Below are 21,502 nucleotides of genomic sequence, written 5' to 3' on the forward strand. Positions count from 1 at the left end.
AAGAACAAAGATCGTAAAAGTGCAAAAACTTGCTCAGGGTCCTCATTTAATAAAACTCACTGTCATTTGCTGTATTCAAACACTTTGTTACATATCCAAAATTACATGATGACTCCATGTGGTAACTGAAATGCCAAATAGAGTGTTTTGGATTTATTTTTTTCAGAAAAGAAATATGATTAGAGCATTGTACATTAATACAGGTTAATTCTACAGACATACAATCACACCAACACCAACAGCCCATTATAATTGTTTTATTAGCAACCAACACAAAACATAATTTATATACAAGGTCAAGAATGAATCTTCACACTCATCATATATATGTTGTTTTTGAAAAAATAGGTCATCTCTCAGTTCCTACCTTTCATCTCTGCCATCCCAAACAGATCATGCTTGCCATAATCGCCATGTTACAAAAAGCCTGTGTATAGTATCAAACCAGAAAAACTGTGCTGCATTATCATGATTAGCTGAATCAGTCTGATATGACTTAATCTGGTCTGCTGTGGCTGTGCTCAAATCATCTGTAATCCATCCTCCTCTGATTTCCTTGACCTTGCATGGAAATGTCTACAAGGTTGAAGAAAGCAAACTGAAAGAGTTGTTTTATAACTTTAGAAGCAACTCTACAGTTTCTGGGTTAAATTCCAATAGGGATTGGCTCTGCCGCCTATTCCTCTTTACTGTATATTTATCATACTGTAGTATATCGTGTATCTCTGGACAAACTGTATGAGATCAGGGCCCTCAAACATTTTTTCACTTTGACCATGACACTACAGATACAATTGGATCTTACATGTTTGTAAAATATGCATAAGATGGTCTTTATGTTATCTGCAAATGTATGTTTGTTGCCACCTGCAACAACTGGAAGTTATCTTGAGCTGTGTGCATCATCTGCCCTTTCTAATTGTTCTTGAGATGTGTATTTTAGCACCAGTATCACTAAGTGACATGCCCTGTACATGATGTGAATAAAGGTGATTCAAAATCTTATTCTTCACACATGGATATAGTTTTCTGGAAAAACTACCCAAGAAGCAAGTCTCAGAATTGAATCACATGTATTTGCTTGAGAAAATGCCACAGTTCTTACCAGTTCTCATATTTCTTGTGCAGTGTCCTTGGCTGACTAGAATTTAGCCCTGGCTTCCTCGGCTGACGTGTGTGATGTCCTTCACAAGTCTCAGGTTAAACTTTTCCTCATACCTGCTCATTAATATTCTGACCTTCCTCAATGCACGTCTGTGTTCGTCTCTCTCTCTCTCTCTTTTCTACATTCAACTCTTTTGTTGTATGCATGCACACACTCACAGACCCAAATAACACACACTCATACGTACACCCATGCACGCACACACATGGCCTATATGTGTGCTATGCAAGTCTTTCCCCATTGGAGTCCTCTTCTTTTGTCATTCTCCTTTTCCTTCCTCTCTTTCTTTGGCCTCTTCTTCGTCTCTGTGGTGACGGCGGAGATCAGCACTTCCAGTCAAACTGTCTAGCGAAGCACACTGATCTCTGAGTGGTTTGCTTTCTTCCCTTAGATCTGACAAGAAAGAGATTTTTGTAAGTGTAAGCAATGTTTATGTGTGGTGCGAATGCCAGTATAACATATAAAAGGCCGTCCTGTCCAACCCACCTGTAGCTGTGGTTGTCTGCTGGCTCTCCGTCTCATGTTCCTCCTCTTCCTCCCCAGAAGAGGACTCCTCTTTGTCCACAGAAGACATGTCTAAGGAGGACAGGTGGGCCTGGGCCATCCTCTGGACAGCTGAAAATACAAATCAGGACGTAGAATAAAGGAGCACTCTGCCGATTTTACACATAAAGATTAGTTCATCCCTTTAATGGACAGATGATGGATGGATGAATGGATAGATGAAGAGAGTATTTCTGTTTTTGTTATTTTAACCTTCAATAATAGATTTTTCGGCCACTTGGGGGCAACGAAAACAAGTTGTGAACACAACATTGACATGTCATCACCTCTGAAGTTGATATGGTGAACCTGTTAGCAAACAGTTGCTTATTTACACATCCAGCAGTGAAACATTATCATTCATTTGGAGTCATGTTTCTGGTAACCTGATGAATGTAAATCCAATATTCACTGTTGTTTTAACTCTGTTTTGGTCTCTACCAACACCTGGGGGAAATATCTGGCTCTGAAGCTACTAAATGCTCTATGTTCACCAGCTAGTCGCTAACTGTGTCTTTCTTTAGTTTGGTGCTGAGCAGGTAGTGTAGATTGGGTTTTTAGAGCTTTTTCACTGAAAACAGCTGCCTGTGGCTTAATCAGCATTGTGTGAATTGTGTGGCAAGGGCTTGAATGTAATGGATGTTCATTTATATGTAAAAGTCCCACACTTTAAGTACAATACAATGGCAGTTTCATGAGAGGCAGAAGAACAAATATAATAAGCTAAAGTACTGTGAAGATGAATTATATGCAGTAATATTAATCCCTTTCAATGAAAATAAACCAACCCTCCCTTTGTGCAATAAGGCAAAGTCATATGGATAGATTATTGTCTTATTGGTCATTTTTATTTTGGGCAACACAGGTGGGAAACTCTCCTTATCATACAGACTATATTTTACTACTGTTTATTAAGATGTGGTCAAACAAAATAGGATCCCGCACTGAAAAAACCTATCATAAATGAATAGATGTCAAGAATCTAGATGATTATATATAGTCACATGTTTAAGCATTTAAGTATTTTTTTCATTTTTCATTTAGGTTTTGATAATATGTGGGAGAAAACATCTGGTTTAGATGGTTTTTCATGTAAAATGTATGGGCATGTTGTAATGATGATGATGTTAAAATACAATTTATCACACCAATACATTTTCATAAACAATGTAGACATTTTAAGCAGCAACAGTAATGATTGCAAGGGTCAAATCCACAATTCCCACAAAACAGAAGATGAATATTAATATATTTTATACATCTTCATATCAAATTGTAATGTTTTTGTGTGTGTTTATATTTGTGTGACTCTGGGTGAGACCATGTTGCAGCTGTGTGCCCATCCTATAATCCAGGATGATCCAGAACAGACTCACAGCTGTCTCTGCTCCTAATCTCACATAACGCACACACACACACACACACACCTCACTGTGTTTTTTGGATATGCACGTATTCCAAACAGATATAGACCACATGGCAGTTGCCACAGCAGAATTAGGTCTCCCAAATTCCTTCATTTTGTGTCATTTGTTACATAAATTAAAACATACTGTATATGTGAAACACACGCAAATACATTCAGGACAGTGCGTTTACCTTTAAGTGAGGGTGGCTGGTAGGTTGACGTGTGAACCAGTTTGGCTTTCAAGGCTCCATTTTCCCCCAGCACCCACTGTAGAATTAAAATATCCAAATCATTGGTTTACAGATAACGGATATATGCACAGTATATGTTATATCAGTGGAATTTGTCCAAATACCCTACACTACCCCGCAGTGCTGTAGCCTCAAATAAATTACGATATATAGTAAATTGCTAATATTTTGTCCATCCATCCATCCATCCATCTTCTTCCGCTTATCCGGGGCCGGGTCGCGGGGGCAGCAGTCTAAGCAGGGACTCCCAGACTTCCTTCGCCCCAGACACTTCCTCCAGCTCCTCCGGGGGGATCCATAGTCCCTCCAGCGTGTCCTGGGTCTTCCCCGGGGCCGCTTCCCGGTGGGACATGCCCAGAACACCTCCCGAGGGAGGCGTCCAGGAGGCATCCGGATCAGATGCCCTAGCCACCTCAGCTGGCTCCTCTCGACGTGGAGGAGCAGCGGCTCTACTCCGAGCTCCCCCCGTGTGACTGAGCTCCTCACCCTATCTCTAAGGGAGCGCCCAGCCACTCGGCGGAGGAAGCCCATTTCGGCCGCTTGTATCCGCGATCTTGTCCTTTCGGTCACTACCCAAAGCTCATGACCATAGGTGAGGGCAGGAGCGTAGATTGACCGATAAATCGAGAGCTTTGTCTTTCGACTCAGCTCCTTCTTTACCACAACGGTCCGATACAGCGCCCGCATCACTGCAGACGCTGCACCGATCCGCCTGTCAATCTCACGCTCCATCCGTCCCTCACTCGTGAACAAGACCCCGAGATACTTAAACTCCTCCACTTGGGGCAAGGACTCCCACCCACGCGAAGAGAGCAAACCACCTTTTTCCGGTCAAGAACCATGGCCTCAGATTTGGAAGAGCTGATTCTCATCCCAGCTGCTTCACACTCGGCTGCAAACCGTCCCAGTGCATGCTGCAGGTCCTGGTTTGAAGAAGCCATCAGAACGACATCATCTGCAAACAGCAGAGATGAGATCCTGTGGTTCCCAAACCGGACACCCTCCGACCCCTGACTGCGCCTAGAAATTCTGTCCATATAAATTATGAACAGAACCGGTGACAAAGGGCAGCCCTGGCGGAGTCCAACATGCACCGGGAACAGGTCTGACTTACTGCCGGCAATGCGAACACAGCTCCTGCTCCGTTATACAGGGACCGGACAGCCCTTAGCAAAGGGCCCCGGACCCCATACTCCCAGAGCACTCCCCACAAAGCGCCCGGGGCACACGGTCGAATGCCTTCTCCAGATCCACAAAGCACATGTGGACTGGTTGGGCAAACTCCCATGAACCCTCGAGCACCCGATGGAGAGTATAGAGCTGGTCCAGTGTTCCACGACCGGGACGAAAACCACTCTGCTCCTCCTGAATCCGAGGTTCGACTATCGGACGAATTCTCCTCTCCAGTACCCTGGAATAGACCTTACCGGGAGGCTGAGAAGTGTGATCCTCTGTGATTGGAACACACCCTCCGGTCCCCTTCTTGTACAGAGGGACCACCACCCCGGTCTGCCAGTCCAGAGGCACTGTCCCAGATCGCCACGCGATGTTGCAGAGACATGTCAGCCAAGACAGTCCCACAACATCCAGAGACTTAAGATACTCAGGACGGATCTCATCCACCCCGAAGCCTTGCCACCAAGGAGCTTGCCAACAACCTCAGTGACTTCGGCCAGGGTGATGGATGAGTCCGCCTCCGGTCCCCAGCCTCCGCTTCCTCTTCGGAAGACGTGACAGCGGGATTGAGGAGATCCTCAAAGTATTCCTTCCACCATCCGACAACATCCCCAGTCGAGGTCAACAGCTCTCCACCCGCACAGTACAAGGTGTTGGTGAAGCACTGCTTCCCCCTCCTGAGCCGTCGGACGGTTTGCCAGAATTTCTTTGAGGCCGACCGATAGTCCTCCTCCATGGCCTCTCCGAACCTCTCCCAGTCCTGAGTTTTTGCCTCTGTGACCGCACGGGCTGCAGCACGCTTAGCCTGCCGGTACCTGTCAGCTGCCTCGGGAGTCCCACGAGCCAACAAGGCCCGATAGGACTCCTTCTTCAGCCTGACGGCATCCCTTATTTCCGGCGTCCACCACCGTGTTCGGGATTGCCGCCGCGACAGGCACCAGAAACCTTGCGACCACAGCTACGAGCCGCCGCATCGACAATGGAGGTGGAAAACATGGTCCACTCGGACTCAATGTCCCCAACCTCCCCCGGGATCTGGGAGAAGCTCTCCCGGAGGTGTGAGTTGTAGACCCTGCTGACAGAGGGCTCCGCCAGACGCTCCCAGCAGACCCTCACGATACGCTTGGGCCTGCCAAGTCTGTCCGGCTTCCTCCCCCGCCAGCGGATCCAACTCACCACCAGGTGGTGATCGGTTGACAGCTCCGCCCCTCTCTTCACCCGAGTGTCCAAGACACGCGGCCGGAGGTCAGATGATACGACAACAAAGTCGATCATCGACCTCCGGCCTAGGGTGTCCTGGTGCCACGTGCTGATGGACACCCTTGTGCTTGAACATGGTGTTAGTTATGGACAAACTGTAACTAGCACAGAAGTCCAACAACTGAACACCGCTCGGGTTCAGATCAGGGGGCCGTTCCTTCCGATTACCCCTCTCCAGGTGTCACTGTCGCTTGCCCACGTGGGCGTTGAAGTCCCCAGTAGAACAACGGAGTCCCCGGGTGGTGCACTGTCTAGTACCCCTCCCAGGGACTCCAAGAAGGCCTGGTACTCTGCACTGCTGTTCGGCCCGTGGGCCGGCACAACAGTGAGAGACCTGTCCCCACCCGGAGGCGGAGGGGACGCGACCCTCTCGCTTCACTGGGGTAAACTCCAACACGTGACGGCTGAGCTGTGGGGCTATGAGCAGGCCCACACCAGCCCGCCGCCTCTCCCGCCCGGCAACGCCAGAGAAATGGAGCGTCCAGCCCCTCTCGAGGAGACGGGTTCCAGAGCCCAGGCTGTGCGTGGAGGCGAGGCCGACTATATCTAGCCGGTAACGCTCAACCTCCCGCACAAGCTCAGGCTCCTTCCCCAGCGAAGTGACATTCCATGTCCCTAGAGCCAGTTTCTGTGTCCGGAGATCTGGTCGCCGGCCCCCCTGCCTTCGACTGCCGCCCAGATCTCTCTGCACCGGCCCCTTACGGATCCTCCTGCGGGTGGTGGGTCCACGGGAGGACGGCCCCACGTCGCTCCTTCGGGCTGTGCCCGGCCGGGCCCGTGGGGAAAGGCCCGCCACCAGGCGCTCACTGTCGGGCACCCACCCCAGGCCTGGCTCCAGGGTGGGGCCCGGTAGCGCCAATCCGGGCGACGTAACTGGCCTTGATTTTAAATAATCCATAAGGGTCTTCTGAACCGCTCTTGGTCTGACCCGTCACCCTGGACCTGTTTGCCATGGGTGACCCTACCAGGGGCATACAGCCCCAGGCAACATAGCTCCCAGGGTCATTCGGGTACTCAAACCCCTCCACCACGTTAAGGTGGCGGTTCAAGGAGGGGGCTAATATTTTGTTATTTTTGAATTGTTAGCATTACAGTAGAAAGGCAACAAAAATGAGACATTCCTTCAAGATGAAAAGGTTTACAAGAGACACAAAACAACTGCATTTAACCGTCAGCCATATTCACAGAAAAGAGGAGTCTTGTTAACAAGAGGGGTAAAGGTAAAAAAGGCATTTCATCCTAAAAGAAAAAAAACTGTTTTGTCCATTTTACTTGTACTCTCAAATGCAACTAGCAATTTATTGCATAATACTCATTACTTAAATTGATATTCACATTTTTCCCTTTTATTTTGCAGTTCAAAGGAAAACTCCACCAGCAGCTGCCTCAGTTGTCTCCAGCCACTTCTCACTTCCACGAGGCTCATGCATTGTTGTTACAGATACTTTCCAGACCTGCCATTATCCACCTGTCCACCAGATGCCTGCTGACTTTCCCGCCAATCCTGGTCACCTGACTCCCACATCCGCCTGCTCACCTGATCATATTCCTAAATCATCCCCACCTGCTGACACCTGCATCTCATTATCGCATCAGTCCTTTAGCATATATAACCAGCTCACCAGCCCTTTCCCTTTGACATGTTGTTCATAGCCATTGCATCCAGCCACCTGCACCTGTGTTTTGACCTGTTGCTTGTTACTGAGCTGCTCACCAGTTGTGCCCTCTTGGATTTGTTCTGTGTTCTTGACTGCCATCCTGTTGCCAACTTGTAAGCCCGTTCCCGACACCCTTAGTAAATCTCCCTTTATCCTACCTGCTTGCCTTGTTTGTGTGTTGGTCTGCATTTGAGTCCTATTGCCTCACACACACACACACACACACACACACACACACACACACACACACACACGACAGATACAGACTTGGCTCTAATGGGAATTTATTCTTTTGATGTGCACCCACTCTATGTCCTCCCACCAAATGCAGTCCTGCTTCCAATGCAAATTTGCAACATTTCCCAGAATGCCTTTCTACAACCGCCAGACAACAAGCCTAAGAGTGCTGAATTCACTTTGTGTACATAAAGAGCTTGACGGCAAAGTGAGGGTTTAACAATCAGTCCTTACAAAATACACAGACTTGTCATAGCACTGTGTTCTGGTGTTATTGAGACAGTACCTCTTCCGTCTAAAATCATAAAAATTTTATGCAAAATGGTGAGTCACTCCAGCCTTTTTTAAGTTTAAGATTTTTAAGTTCCAAATAGATCTACCTGGTGAGGGCCAATGTCCTCCTCTGGTGATGGTGGGTCAGTCAATCTGAAGAGTGTGGCTGGTGTCGGCCTCCGACGTCGAATCTTAGCAAAGAGAGAGAGAGAGACAGTCTTAACTTGCATCAAACCATGCTGTGTATGTGAATTTGTATATATTTGCGTATGTGGGAGCTTTGCAAAACCCTGACACAAACAGCCCCATCCATTAAAAACAAGGAGCAAGGTGTGACTGATATCAACAGTCTTTTATTCAGCCCTGTGGTTCTTGACGTTAAATCTACAGAGGATTTTTTTCTGTGACAATTCAATGAGAAAATGCATATCATTACATAACAACATTCAAAAGATTGTTGTCCAGATTGTTCCTCAATGAGGATTACATCTAGTCATAGATGGCAGTTGTATTAATTATATTTGCTTGCTTTTTTACTGCATGTTCCCATCACTTATAATCATTTAGGGTTTTCAATTCTTCTGTCCATTGTGTTATTTTACCATCAGATGCATGTCGACTTCTACTTAAACCCTCTTGAACAATCTTCTGCCAAATAATAGCCCTCTTGCCTTCACTGATTGGTGCTGGGGGGTTCATGGTTCACAGTTTAAATATTGATGTTCTGTTTCTTAGGTTTTATGCAGGGGTTATAAGAATATAAAACGATCTCCAGCTGTTATGACAGCTATTGTTACTACTGATGTATTTTACTATTGCACATTGATACAACCTGATGTCTCCTTTCAGATCACAAACTGTGGGCTCAAAAGGCATCTGCATTCCTGTTGATGATATGTGTGGAGCAGAGTGAGTCATAGAAACCAACAGTTATGCAACTGATATGAAATGTGCTGAAATATAACTTAAAAATCTCAAGTCTGTTTCAGTCTGATATGAGAAGACTGTTACACCACACAACTTTACAATAATATGGAATATAAAATTAAATGATTCATAATACAGTTATTCAATCTGAATATGTTTTTTTTATTGCACCTAAACACATTTTGAGGTATTTTCATTTTATGCTTACACTTCTACTCCACTGCACTACATTTTACAGCTATAGTTACTTGTAACTTTTCAGATTGAGATTTTAAATACAAAACATATGATCAGTTTATAGAATATAATTGTCATGTTTTCTCCAGCCACTCTCCTTCACTCTGCACTCCCTCACCTGAGTACTAATCCAAATCACCTGCACGTAATCAGCCACTCTACTCCCCTATATAACCCAGCTCCTCACCACAGTCTGTGTCCGTTCTCGTTAATGACTAAGGATAGGACGCTAGTTCCCCTGAATCATTGCAATCAACGCCTTGGACTCCCTTTTCCTGAGCAAACTACTACCAGCCTCCAGTACCCAGTACCTCGTCTCCGGCTCCTTCGTGCTCCTGTTCTCCGTGTGTGTCACTCCAGCTCCAGTCACTGTGTGTCTACAGTCCTCCGTGAGTCTACCAGCCACCGGTACCCAGTGCCTCTTCTCCGGCTCCTTCGTGCTCCTGTTCTCCGTGTGTGGCACTCCAGCTCCTGGTCCCGTGCGTCTCCAGTCCTCCGTGAGTTATCCACTCCAGCTCCTGGTCCCGTGCGTCTCCAGTCCTCCGTGAGTTATCCACTCCAGCTCCTGGTCCCGTGCGTCTCTCGTCTCCCGTGAGTGTCGCTCCAGTCTCCTGACCCGTGTGGACCTAATACTCAGTGCTCCGCCACCTCCATTCCAAGGACTGTTTACTTTCTTCCATTCACTATCAACGTACTTGTGTAATAATAAACTCTATCATACCTGCCTTGTGTCTCCGGCCAGTTCGGTCCGTAACAATAATGCATTGTTACTGATTAAACTACACAAAAGTATATAAAGTAGTTGAACTGAGCTCTACCTCGATCAACTACAACAGGAAAGTACTGTAAAAAGTACTTGTTAAAGCATCAGTAATAATGATCCAATAATAAAACACTACAGGGACCATTCTGCATACTTAGTACTTTTACTTTTGATGCTTTTTAAGTATATTTTGTTGCCAGTACTTAATTTTTTTTTTTCTTCCTGAAAATGTTATTTTCGCCTATTTTTATGATTTTAAGTCCAAGATACCAACCTTTTGATTATTCAGAGTAAAATAATAAAACACCTTCTTCTTGCTAACAATAAATAAAAGTGTTATGAAATGTACAATAGATTTATCACTCTCTCTATTTTGTAACATGTTATGGTAATAAGATTGTTGTGAGATAGGAGTGGCTGCCAAGCCAATCACAGCTGAGAGTGTAGGCATGAAATGTGTGGGTAGCTTCCACTCTGGAGTAACTCTTACTGCTTCTGCTTCACTCTGCGTGCTGGATTCATACATATTCATCACTCAGACACTAGAACTAAATATGCTGCCATTGAGTGGGGAACAAATTTAAATATTAATTACAAGGCATCCAATTAGAGATTGAAAATGTGTCAACATGAACATTTAAATGCGGTAATCTAACAAACATGAGCAGTTTCCCACACATTGATAGACAAACACAAAATCTCTCAGGAAAAAAGCATGTGCAGTCAAAGGACCAAACCATAGGTTAAGCGCCTGTCTGAGAGCCTTTTCAGACACAGTGGGACCTTTTCTGAGTGTTTTGTTAACAGTTGCCAGAAGGTCAAGCACCTACAGGGAACATAGTATTTTCATCAGGTCCTTGATGTGCATGTCTGCAATGCCTGTAATTTCCCAGGTTTTGTAAGGAAAATTCTGTTATTTTAGCGCACTAGATTTATTAGTCTTCTTCTTGAATTGACTAAATGGCAGGATATAACTGTATCTTATTGCAACGTGTATGTGAGCAGCATACGATTTTTTAGAATGAGTTAAGGGATCACAGAAATTTGTTTTAGGTAGGCCTTTTTGAGTTTCTCAATAACAGCAATAACTGTTTTAATGGCCAGAAAGGTAAAGTAACTGTCTTTCACCAAATTGGCAGTGTGGTGTGTTTAATCAATTTAAACACCACTGAAACTCACTAAAAGCATTGCATTTGCACAAGCCTTTTTATACATCTTAAAAACACTTAACTTTAAACCATCATCGTGTTGTTACAGGCATGGACGTGGGAAGTAAAAATCAGGCACAATAACAACCATCAGTTAAACTTATAATGATTTTCTCCTTTTTTACTGGGATTTATATGCGTAGTGCACTAGTATTTGCGGTAGGAAAGAGGTCTAACTTTGTTTTTTATCTGTTGTTTATCATTAATATGTATTAGTCTACAATACATAAATCAACCTCATTTACTAAGGCAAGGCAAGGCAAGGCGGATCTATCACATGCAAACACACATTGAGGTGTTTTAGGGAGTTTAGAGTGTCCCACTGAATCAAAGTAAGCAAAGACATCAGGGCACATGGTCAGACAGACCCAGAGAGTTCAATCCAGAGAGCTGCAGCTACAGTACATAAGGTAATTACAATTACTGCCACTGTACAGTGACACATACTGGCCATTAGTATTGGTACTGGCAGAGTATTAATTTAATAACATTTAGAGAGAAAGAGGTCACGCATATGGGCAGAAGTGGAGACGCCTGACTCTGTAATCCTGTATAATTCTCAGGTTCATCAGTGAAGTGTATAAACTACACTGCAGACTTGAGTCTCTCTTAACAGCTGTTACTCTGTTAACAGCAAACAGCTGTCTCATATGAATGGGTCCACCGCTGGTTGAATGGGCTTCGGTAGATCCTCGTCTCCTGTACGAAATGTGCGTCCAGGTGCTGTCTCACTCTCTCTTCCTCTCCTTTCAGTTTTCATGTATTAGTTCAGTTTTCCCGTAGTTGCTGTGGCTGCTTCAACATACAGTATGTTGGTATTCATGTTTGCTGCCTGCTTGAAACACTCAAAAATTGTTATATATATATATATATATATATATATATATATATATATATATATGCTCCTGGCCATTCAAATGAATGCAAAAAGCATGAATGTAGCACTGCATTTTGTATGACATCATTAAATAGACTGAGTTTCTCTCAGCACCCCCAACTCTGACTGACTTCCAGCGTCCCTGGTTACAGGCTGTATAACAAAGAATATCTGGTAAATAAAACTTTATGTGCAGTTAGGCATATAAAAAAAAAGCAGCATAGTAAGTAATTCATTTTGGTGCAACCAGTCGCACAACACCATGCCGTGGCCAGTGAGAGTGAGGACAGCTGGACCAAACACTCTATGCCAACTGTGCATATCTGATGTGCAGTTTTTATTCCCCTTGTTTGAGAACTATCCAGTAAATTTAGAAATATAGCAATTACAACCGCACTTCCACAGAAATTGCTAGAAAGAGAAATTTAAGCAGCACAGGAATTCTGTATAGTGCTCACATAGTAAATCATCAATGGTAGGTAGGATGACCTTCATGGTTACCTAACATTCAACTTCAGTGCATTAATCTGGATGTTCATAATGCACATTGACAACACTTGGGAGGTACGGTGTCCTAAAGAACCCTTTATGCAGAAATAACCTATCCATTTAACAATTAAGACCATGCAGTGGAAGCATAAATCCCTTTGCTGCGTTCATACAGTACTTTCAATTTATTCTGTGAATAATCCTGTGTGGAGCTTGATTTGATGTTCAAGAAAAGATAAACGAAGCCCACTATTACCATTTGACCTTTTGTTTTCCAGTGAAGAATTTCCAAAAATAGATGTGAGTTGATTAAAGAGCATCACATCTGATGTTAACCCCTACCAACTTGACTGGAAATACAATCTTGTTGCAGCAATTGCCTCAACAGTCATTGTAGGGATGGGAGGGAGGGCCACACATACACACACACATACTGTACACATATGCACTTGAAACTGGAAACTTCCCATTGTAAAGCCTCTACATTCAACTGGAGTTACTGTCTTCCTCAATGGTAAGAGAAATTTGTGTTCCCTGTTAACTGCTACCCAGACATTCTCAGCTGGTCACTGTATCCACTTTTGAAAAATCAAACCAAACCAATATTCTGCCATCACCCCACTTTATATATGGGAATAACTTGAAGGGAATATGCTGGGTTTGTTGAATAAGATCCCACTGGAGTTTAGAGCTCTTGGCTGCGGTGAAAATTTGTTCTTAGCATTAGCTGTCCTTGCCCTTGATTCAGGCCTCAGCCATCCACAGCTAATCTTTTTGGTTTTAATCAGTCATCTCCTTGGCTGATGATTTTTTTCTCTTCCCTTTTCTTACATGCCTTCTGTCAGTTATCTTTCTCTTTTGTCCTCTCTCTTGTCCTTGTCAACTCAACACTTTTATTCATTCCCTCCCACTCTTTCCACTTATCTCTCTACCTGTCTCTCTTTCCGTGCTACTGCTTGTCATTTCAATGCTAATGTTATGGCTGTGTTGTGGAAATAATGTACACAAGAACTTGGCTGACCTTCACATATAACCCAAAAAGCCTTCTGTTGGCTGAAACTCTCACAGGTTTAAGTGGGAATGGGCAGCAGGGCCTGCCTTTCACAGGGGCAACAAAAGGACGAGATGCCCTTGACCAAACCTCACAGGGCTGTATAAGAAGGCTATGGGTGTAAAAATGACCTCCTTGGCACTTAAAGTGGCCTTGATGAGCAGCATGTTTGCAGACTCTTGAGCAGTCATGCTTGAGTAAATAATTCATTTAGTGCATCTGTTAAATCTCCAGTGTGTTTTGGAAAAAAGGAACAATAAATGCTCCTGATCAGCTATCAGTGGTGGAATGTAACTAAGTACATTTACTCAAGTACTGTGCTTAAGTATAAATTTGAGGTACTTTTAAGTTACTGAGTCTTTTCTTTTCATGCCACTTTCTACTTCTACTACAATTCAGAGGGAAATATTTTACTTTTTACTCCACTACAATTATTTGACAGCTTTAGTTACTTTACAAATTAAGATTTTTGCATACAAAACATACAAAGAGCTTTTAAAATATGATGTTTTGTTATAAATTAAACTACCCAACAGTATATACAAGTACAGCTGAATTGATTAGCCAAATTGATTAGCAGAAAATTAATTGGCAACTATTTCGATGATCGTTTAAGTCCGTTTTCATGCAAAAACATCTATTAGTTCCAGCTTCTCAAATGTGAGGATTTGCTGATTTTCCTTTTGAATTATTTAAATTTATTTTTAATAATTTTGAATTTTGTGCTCAAAACAAGCATGGTGAAGGTGTCACTTTAATAATTGTGACAGAATTTATCACTATTTTCAGAATTTCTACAAACCAAACAACCAGTCGATGAAAATATTCACGAGTTGCAGTCCTATACAAAATAGTAATGAGCTCCACCTCAACCAACAGTAAAATCCTGCTTTTACAATAATGCATGAGTAATAATATTCTAATGATATATAATAGTATAACAGTCACAGTGAGTACTTTTACTTTAATACTTTGAGTACATTTTCCTGATTATACTTTTCAATGCAGGACGTTTATTTGTATTGAGTAAAGGGTCTGAGTACTTCCTCCACCACTGTCAGCTTCTGTCAAAGTCCTTTAAATAAGAACCATTTCTCAGAAGCAACCACAACATGCTGAGGTCACTTATCAAGGAGGGTAGTGGTTTGCTGCATTCACACGTCTCAAGTACAGTTGAGTCTCATCCCACATGACATGACCATCAGGCAGTTTTTCTAATTACCAGAGTGGCAGCCTGCACTGCAATGATAAGTTGGAAAATAAGGAAAAGGGGGGATTCTCATGCAAGCTGCCTAAATTATGGTTTATAAAACATATTTAGCAGCTGAATGACTGTTTATCCCCTCAGCTAGTTTGCTGGTATGTTAAGATTGAAGAAACTCCTCAAATTGCCAGCTGATTTTTCTCCACTATGATTTTCAGCAACAGGACAACACCAGAGTTAGGCTGTGGTGGCTATAAGAAGATGTATCCTAAGACATATTATGACGTAAGAACCGTGTAACCTTTTGTGTGCTTTACCAGGAAATGCTGCTGCCAAGGAAAACTGACTCAGCTCACATGATGCTGTCAATGAGTATTTACGGGTTGGAATTTATGTAGGAAAGGGTCTTAATAACTGAAGGCTGTGGAAGTAATGAGCAGCAGTAGTAGTGTGAACCTTTCCCGGATAGTTTTTCAGAAGGAATATACTGAGATTTTCATGAAATCAGAGACATGCGGTTGCTTATAAAAGCAAATGAAGGAATGAAGGTATAAAGAAAGTAATCAAATGCCTTAGAGACTGCAAATTGGGATGTAAACAACAGGTGTGTCAGAAATATTTGCATGCAGAAATTAAATAAAAATAAACCTAGAAATTATTGATTTATTAGTTTATTTTTACATTCCAGGCTGAAACAAGCTGTCCAAGCAGATGCGCCACAAAATCTCAAAATCTTCTACTGGGAAGAGGATTCTGGACATTGCACCTAGTCTCCAATGAGATTTCCCTGCAGGGAGCAGCCTGCCATTAAGACATGAGCGTCTTTTGTCTTAAAAGTGAAAGAAATCGATAAACCTAAAGCATCATTGGCTGGAGGAATTGCATCCAAAAGCTATCTCACTGTTATCTTAATGACCTATGGATTGCCATTGCCAGACTAAATGCTGGTCTGCATCCATACTGCACCAGCCAACATTATTCCTGTTCACACTGCATGATTTCACTAACATAATGTCTATACTACCAGCTCAGCATGTTTCACCTACATTTGCTTTGGAATGGTTCAGCATAACCTGCAGATAACTGAGTTATGCTTTATTTATTTTACATAATGCACTCGCCTCCTCCTTCTAAGTATGACTAACAATGTGACCTTCTATGTTTTGTTTCACAGATGTGGTAAGGGCATTATTACTCAGGCACATAATCTAATTTTTAATTTTACTAACAGTGCTTTATCCCTCACTTCCTCCTCCTCCTCTTCCTCCTCCTGCACTCCTTTTGAAGGGCAGAGATGCCTCATCACTTTTAAGGGTTCCAAAAAAAACTGAGGCTGCACAGCTCAGCTTAATCCCAGTGCTGCCCACAGAGAAATACAAAACATACAAAATACAGAGTTCTGCAAAGTCGTGCTAGACTGGTTATGTAAGGGTATGTCAACTTCAGTGCCATGGCCTGATGCTTCAGATGCCACAGAAGAGGGCAATGCTCACTTGGTGTGTACTTACTTAAAAGTCAGGATGAAAATTGGAAGCAAGCATGTTTCAGATTTGTTTCATTACTTTTACCAATTTTGCCAGGTAAACCATGGTACTCCCAGTCCATTTACTCACTGAAAACGTCTTTAAAATAAAGCTGACAATGTGCACTTGAACCTCGCAGTCTAAAACTAGTGCTTATGTGATTAGATATTAGGTTTTAGGCTGCACAAAAAGGACCCAAAGCACTGGTGGTCCTGAAATAGGTTTGGTATATGACCCAAGTTTGACCTCATTCTTCCACACAAGCACACATCCCACCACCACCACTATCATCATCCATCTAGGCTACACACCACACTCCCTACACTCTCACCATCTCCACCTGTCGCGGGTCCAGCTGGGTGGGCACGGAGGACGGCACGGAGAACTGGATCTTCCTCCTCGCATCCTTGTCCGCCTCTCGCTCCATCACCTCCGTATCTGCGGGCAGCAGCGGGTTCATGGCATCCAGCCTGTCACCTCCACAGCCAAGCACACAGATGTCCAGCTAAAAGTCCGATTTAACTGCCTGTGTGAGCTGTATGACTCTGCAATATAAGGTATTTAAAATATTTCAGCTCTTAGTGACCAGCGACATCCCTCTGTCCCACCAGTCCTCTGGTCTCTTTGGACTCTTGAGTTGCGTTTGACAGCTTTGCCTGCTTACTCCTCTCTCTGTCTCCCTCCCTCCCTCTCTCTCCCTCACACACTGTACGTTTATGTCTCTCGCTCCCACTGTGTCTAGAGGAGTGAACGTAGGGGAGAGCGTGATGAATCTTTATGATGCTTTCAGTTGCCGTAGGAAATGTTCTGCAACTGGAATCAAAAGTGGCCCAGAAAGCAATTTCCCTTGAGATGAGGGCTGAAAATAAGACGTTTCTAAAACTGTCGATATGCCTTCAATGTCACAGAAGTTCAAAACATTTTCTTTTAATTGTGAAGATATTCATAATGACAATTTATTGTAGGGAGAATGTATTTTAAAAAGTGCAACCTCCACAAGGGTCTGTCTTGTAAAATAAAAAGATCAAATGATACTTAAAATAATAATAAAACGAAATACAGAAGAATAGAATAGTGCCAAGTGTCATAATAACAATAGTACTTACTGTATTACTTTATTCAGTTATAAAAGAGAATTAAAAGAGATTATTACAATCATTACAACATTCTGACTTAGGGTACATTATGTGCAATACCATGGACATAATCACTGAGCATTTTGAATTAACCATATACACTTATCTGTAATTGAGACTTGATATCGTACATACATAGCTATATGCAACTCAGCAAGAAGCAACTTCAGATATGAACAACTTATGATCCTTACCGTTAACCTTGTTTATATTTTTGGCATTGTGTATATTTTGGATATTTGTTTATTGATATTTTATATTTGCACTTTTTATATTTGCACTCTTTCCTACTTTGTACTGCAATAGCTGCATGACAATTTCCCCACGGGATAAATAAATAGCGATCTATCCTATCTATAGAGATCTATCCTAATATCAAGAAACACCATTGCTACTGTTGGCTGTTCTTGATCATCTTGGCACAAGTGAACTGGATCTGAGTTGAAAGGTTATAACCGAGATATAATTTCATATACAGCATCTAAGGAAGTTGAGAACATAGCAGACCAAATTTTCCTTTCTGTTAGTGGACCACAGTACTTTACACTTGTGAGCTACTGTATATGCACAATGTGTTCAAATGTTAAATGAACATCTAGATCCACTTTTATCACCAAGTCGTCATGAAATCCCAAGAAATGTTTCTCATGGTAGAGTCAAAAATCTTACTGCTCTTTCTCCAAAGGCTAGACTATATCGTATGTACTGTAAATATATAAGATCAGATAGTCCATTGGCAAATGCATTGCCATGGCAACAGTTTCTCTTCACAGTGTTGAGTGTTGGCAGTCTGTAAGTGCGTATGCATGTGTCGTGAGTGAGTGCTTAATAGTAAGTTCGAGGAGAGACAGTTGGGGTAGGAGAGTACAAATTCACGTGCAAATGTAACAAAAAGAGAGAAAGAAAGAAATTGCTTTTCATTTAATGTCAGTATATCAGCAGACAATGTGATGGAGGTTCCTGACCATGTAAACACAAATAACTGCCCCATAGCGTAAATGTATTGTGCATTTAAAGGTAAGAACTAAGAGAGGAGAGAAAGAGGGAGAGAGGAAGAGGAGGTGAGACAAGGATGAAGAGAGGAAAGGAAGAGAAACATAGAACAACAGGCAAGATGTCTCTGTGTGAGGAGAGAGAAGGAGGCTTCAATTTGTGGTTATAATCTCTGCTCACTGAGTGTTTCACACATTTTTGTTATCAGACTAATTCCAGACTAAGGGACAGTTAATTTTCCTCATGGATTGGCAAGTACTTCCTCTCAGCTCTCATGCAGTTAGATTGAAGAAGTAGCAGACCATCCTGTAACCAGGGCGTCCCATGTTTGATCCCAGTTCCCACAGGTTCGCCCTGTACTGAAGTGAACTTGAGAGAGGCTCTGGATCTCTGCCAGCTCCGGGGAGAGTTGCTGCTGACAGCAAACTCAGACCTGCTGTTGGAGGTCTTCAGATGAAAAGTAAAACTTCCACCTTGGAAATTTAAGAACAGCCCATCTGTGGCTCAGTTAACTTTCAATTCAACTGTTGTCCTTGAAAAGTGAACATGCGGACTGTTGATGAGCATTTGTTTGTGTCATCTAATGTTTGAAACAGATATTTTCAAAGAGAGGTTTTCATATATGGAAATACACAACATTGCACGTTACAACCAATCACTCAGCATTAAACTGCACAGACATGCAGAGAAATAATCTATAGGATTATAGTATTATGACCACAAAAGATAACTGTAGTGTAAAGACAAGTGTAATTCATCAGTGTCACTATCAGTAATGTGGTAAGTGTTGCTGCCTGCCACAGTGTCTTTTTCCATACCACCACTAGGAGGCGCCAACCTACTTGCAACAGTTGCTTTCTTAAACATGAAATGACTGGTATCTATATGTACTCTGCAAAAGGTCATGATCATAATATACAGAGGATGAGAACATCTGAATATTCTGGAGGATAATATGTGATTAACACTTCTTTTGTTTTCAAATAATACATTAAAAGATTCTGAGTGAAAGTATGAACCATTCAGGTCATTTAAACCAATCAGAAAAAACTTTAGTACTAAGTTGAACATGCTGGAATAAAATTTTGCATTTGATTGAGACAGACTGACCATATAGATGCTGGCATTAGTTTCAAAACATCTTTGGAAGACGAACATAGAGACACAATGTTGTCACACACTAATTTCTAGAAAGCCATAATTTATCATTAGCAAAACAACATCTTACGATACATTACTATACGATAAAGGCCTCACTCCATGTCCTGCTTAATATTGTGCAAAAGGAATTACATCACTTTCAGTATTTTTCCCAGACATGCACAAGCTTTTAATTACCAGTAGATGTCCCCCACATGTAGCTTGAGGAAGCACATAAACAGAGAATCCCTGCTCCTGTGTGAATTCAACCATACAATTGACTGATAATGTGTAGAGAACAGCTTTTTTTTTTAAAGTTTGCTTATAAAACCCAAGACCAAGCAGTTATGACATAAAGCTTGAGTTTCACACTTGTTTTTAACCTGAAAACTCCTCCTGACCTCCGCATGTTCCTCTTTAATTTAAACCACTCAAAGCCAATCTGAATAAAACAACACAATGTACCAGACTCTCATCTAGGTTTTCATTTATTAAAGCTCTTTTTTAATTTTAAAACTCAGTTTTTGTCATTCATGCATTATTTTGGTCACTATAGTCTTAGATTCACACTGAACTGTGGAAGGAATTGCTTGGTGGGTTGTAACATAAGACATAATGATAAAGAACACCTCAAAATTATGGAACAAAATCATCATAGTCAAATCAATATTTTATTGTGAAACAGATATGCATCTTCAGCTCCTCATTAGTTAAATGTCAATTTGATGTGTGTAATTTTAATATTAACGTAATGTCATGAAATGAAATGCTAACTTTTTTGTCTTTATATTGTTGCTTAGAAACGAAGACATGTCTCTCTGGAAATAAATGTCATTACAGCATGGAAAAAGACTAAAGAGGAACCTTCATGTAATCAGAATGTCTACATTTGAAAATGATATGGACTTTTTTTTTTTTACTAAAAAACTGAATTAGTCAAAGTGAATGAGCAGTTCTTTACATTTGTGTCCCTCAGGATGATAACACAGGGGTGCCGTGTTGGGGTGTGACCCTGGCTACACAGCAAATCTTCATCAGCAGAGGATGGGGCTGGACAACCATGACCAGTAACAGTCATTCAAACATTTTGGTTGTTTCACTGAAAATGGAAAAAGTGAGCCAATAAACTGCACTCCACCAACATTATGGTGATGATAAGCCTACCAGTTCTATTTTTTCATTCTTATTTTCTCTCTCTCTCTCTTGTCCTGCCCCATCTTCTGGCCCCTCTCTGCAATCTGTGCCTCTGCCACCTTTGGCACCAGCCCGCCCACCGGCACCTGTGCCAAGCCTGGCAACCCAAACCAAGAAGCTCTGCTTGGCTCAGTTCAATTGACTCGTTTAGGCAATTGCACCCTGACTCTGATCTTTATGGCGGGTCCCTCATTTATCCCAGGCCTTTGTGTGAAGGCAGTAGTGTTTTCTGTCTTAGCAATTTCCTGTTGGAAACACGACTTAGCCTCATAACATTTCTATAGGGATTTAGTTGTTCCTATTGGCCTATTTGGGGCATTCCCACTACTGTATCATTAAAGTGTTCAATAAATTTCCCCATAGGGTTTATGTGGATGTGGGTTTATTCAGCTTTTCCTTATCCAACAAAATCATTAGCCCATAAGTAATCCTATAACAATACAATACAATTTGATCATGTGATGTTGATATCATTCTAAAAGTGATCATTATAGGATTGCTTTAATTATTTCTCGTAAGGGGATTGTTTTCCTAAACCTTCTATGTGAGATTAACCCCATTTTCCCCAAAGATGGAGGCTAACAGAAGCTGTTTGAATCCAGTGCGGGTTTTTTTGTGCCATTCACTCCTTATTCCATTTTCTCTTTCAGCTCAGTGACAGATGGCGAGTCCCTCTCCCCCAGGGGGAAGCCAGTCTCTGTGAATGCGGCCGCATGTCAATCACCGGCTCTCATGTGATGGCTCTTGCCAATGACGTGCCAGCCATATGGGCCTGGCATCAGAGCTGGT

At 42.4% G+C, this 21,502-nt stretch overlaps 1 protein-coding gene across 2 annotated transcripts; it reads right to left on the reverse strand.

Moving 5' to 3' along the window:
- Positions 1-14: 14 nt before the first annotated feature.
- LOC122867747 (protein phosphatase 1 regulatory subunit 1B-like) lies at positions 15-16,943 on the reverse strand. Of its 2 annotated transcripts, none has more exons than XM_044178915.1 (5): positions 16,591-16,943; positions 8,079-8,162; positions 3,308-3,383; positions 1,652-1,780; positions 15-1,558 (listed from the first exon to the last, which is right to left on the reverse strand). In XM_044178915.1, exons 1-5 carry the CDS (start codon positions 16,708-16,710, stop codon positions 1,425-1,427), a joined length of 543 nt encoding a protein of 180 aa, XP_044034850.1. In that variant the 5' UTR covers positions 16,711-16,943; the 3' UTR covers positions 15-1,424. The 2 variants fall into 2 exon arrangements, with proteins under 2 accessions (XP_044034850.1, XP_044034849.1); XM_044178914.1 differs by having other exon boundaries at positions 16,582-16,943.
- Between the last annotated feature and the right edge of the window lie 4,559 nt (positions 16,944-21,502).

The sequence above is a fragment of the Siniperca chuatsi genome, linkage group LG20, assembly GCF_020085105.1.
Source record: "Siniperca chuatsi isolate FFG_IHB_CAS linkage group LG20, ASM2008510v1, whole genome shotgun sequence".
In the NCBI taxonomy this organism is placed as follows: domain Eukaryota; kingdom Metazoa; phylum Chordata; class Actinopteri; order Centrarchiformes; family Sinipercidae; genus Siniperca; species Siniperca chuatsi.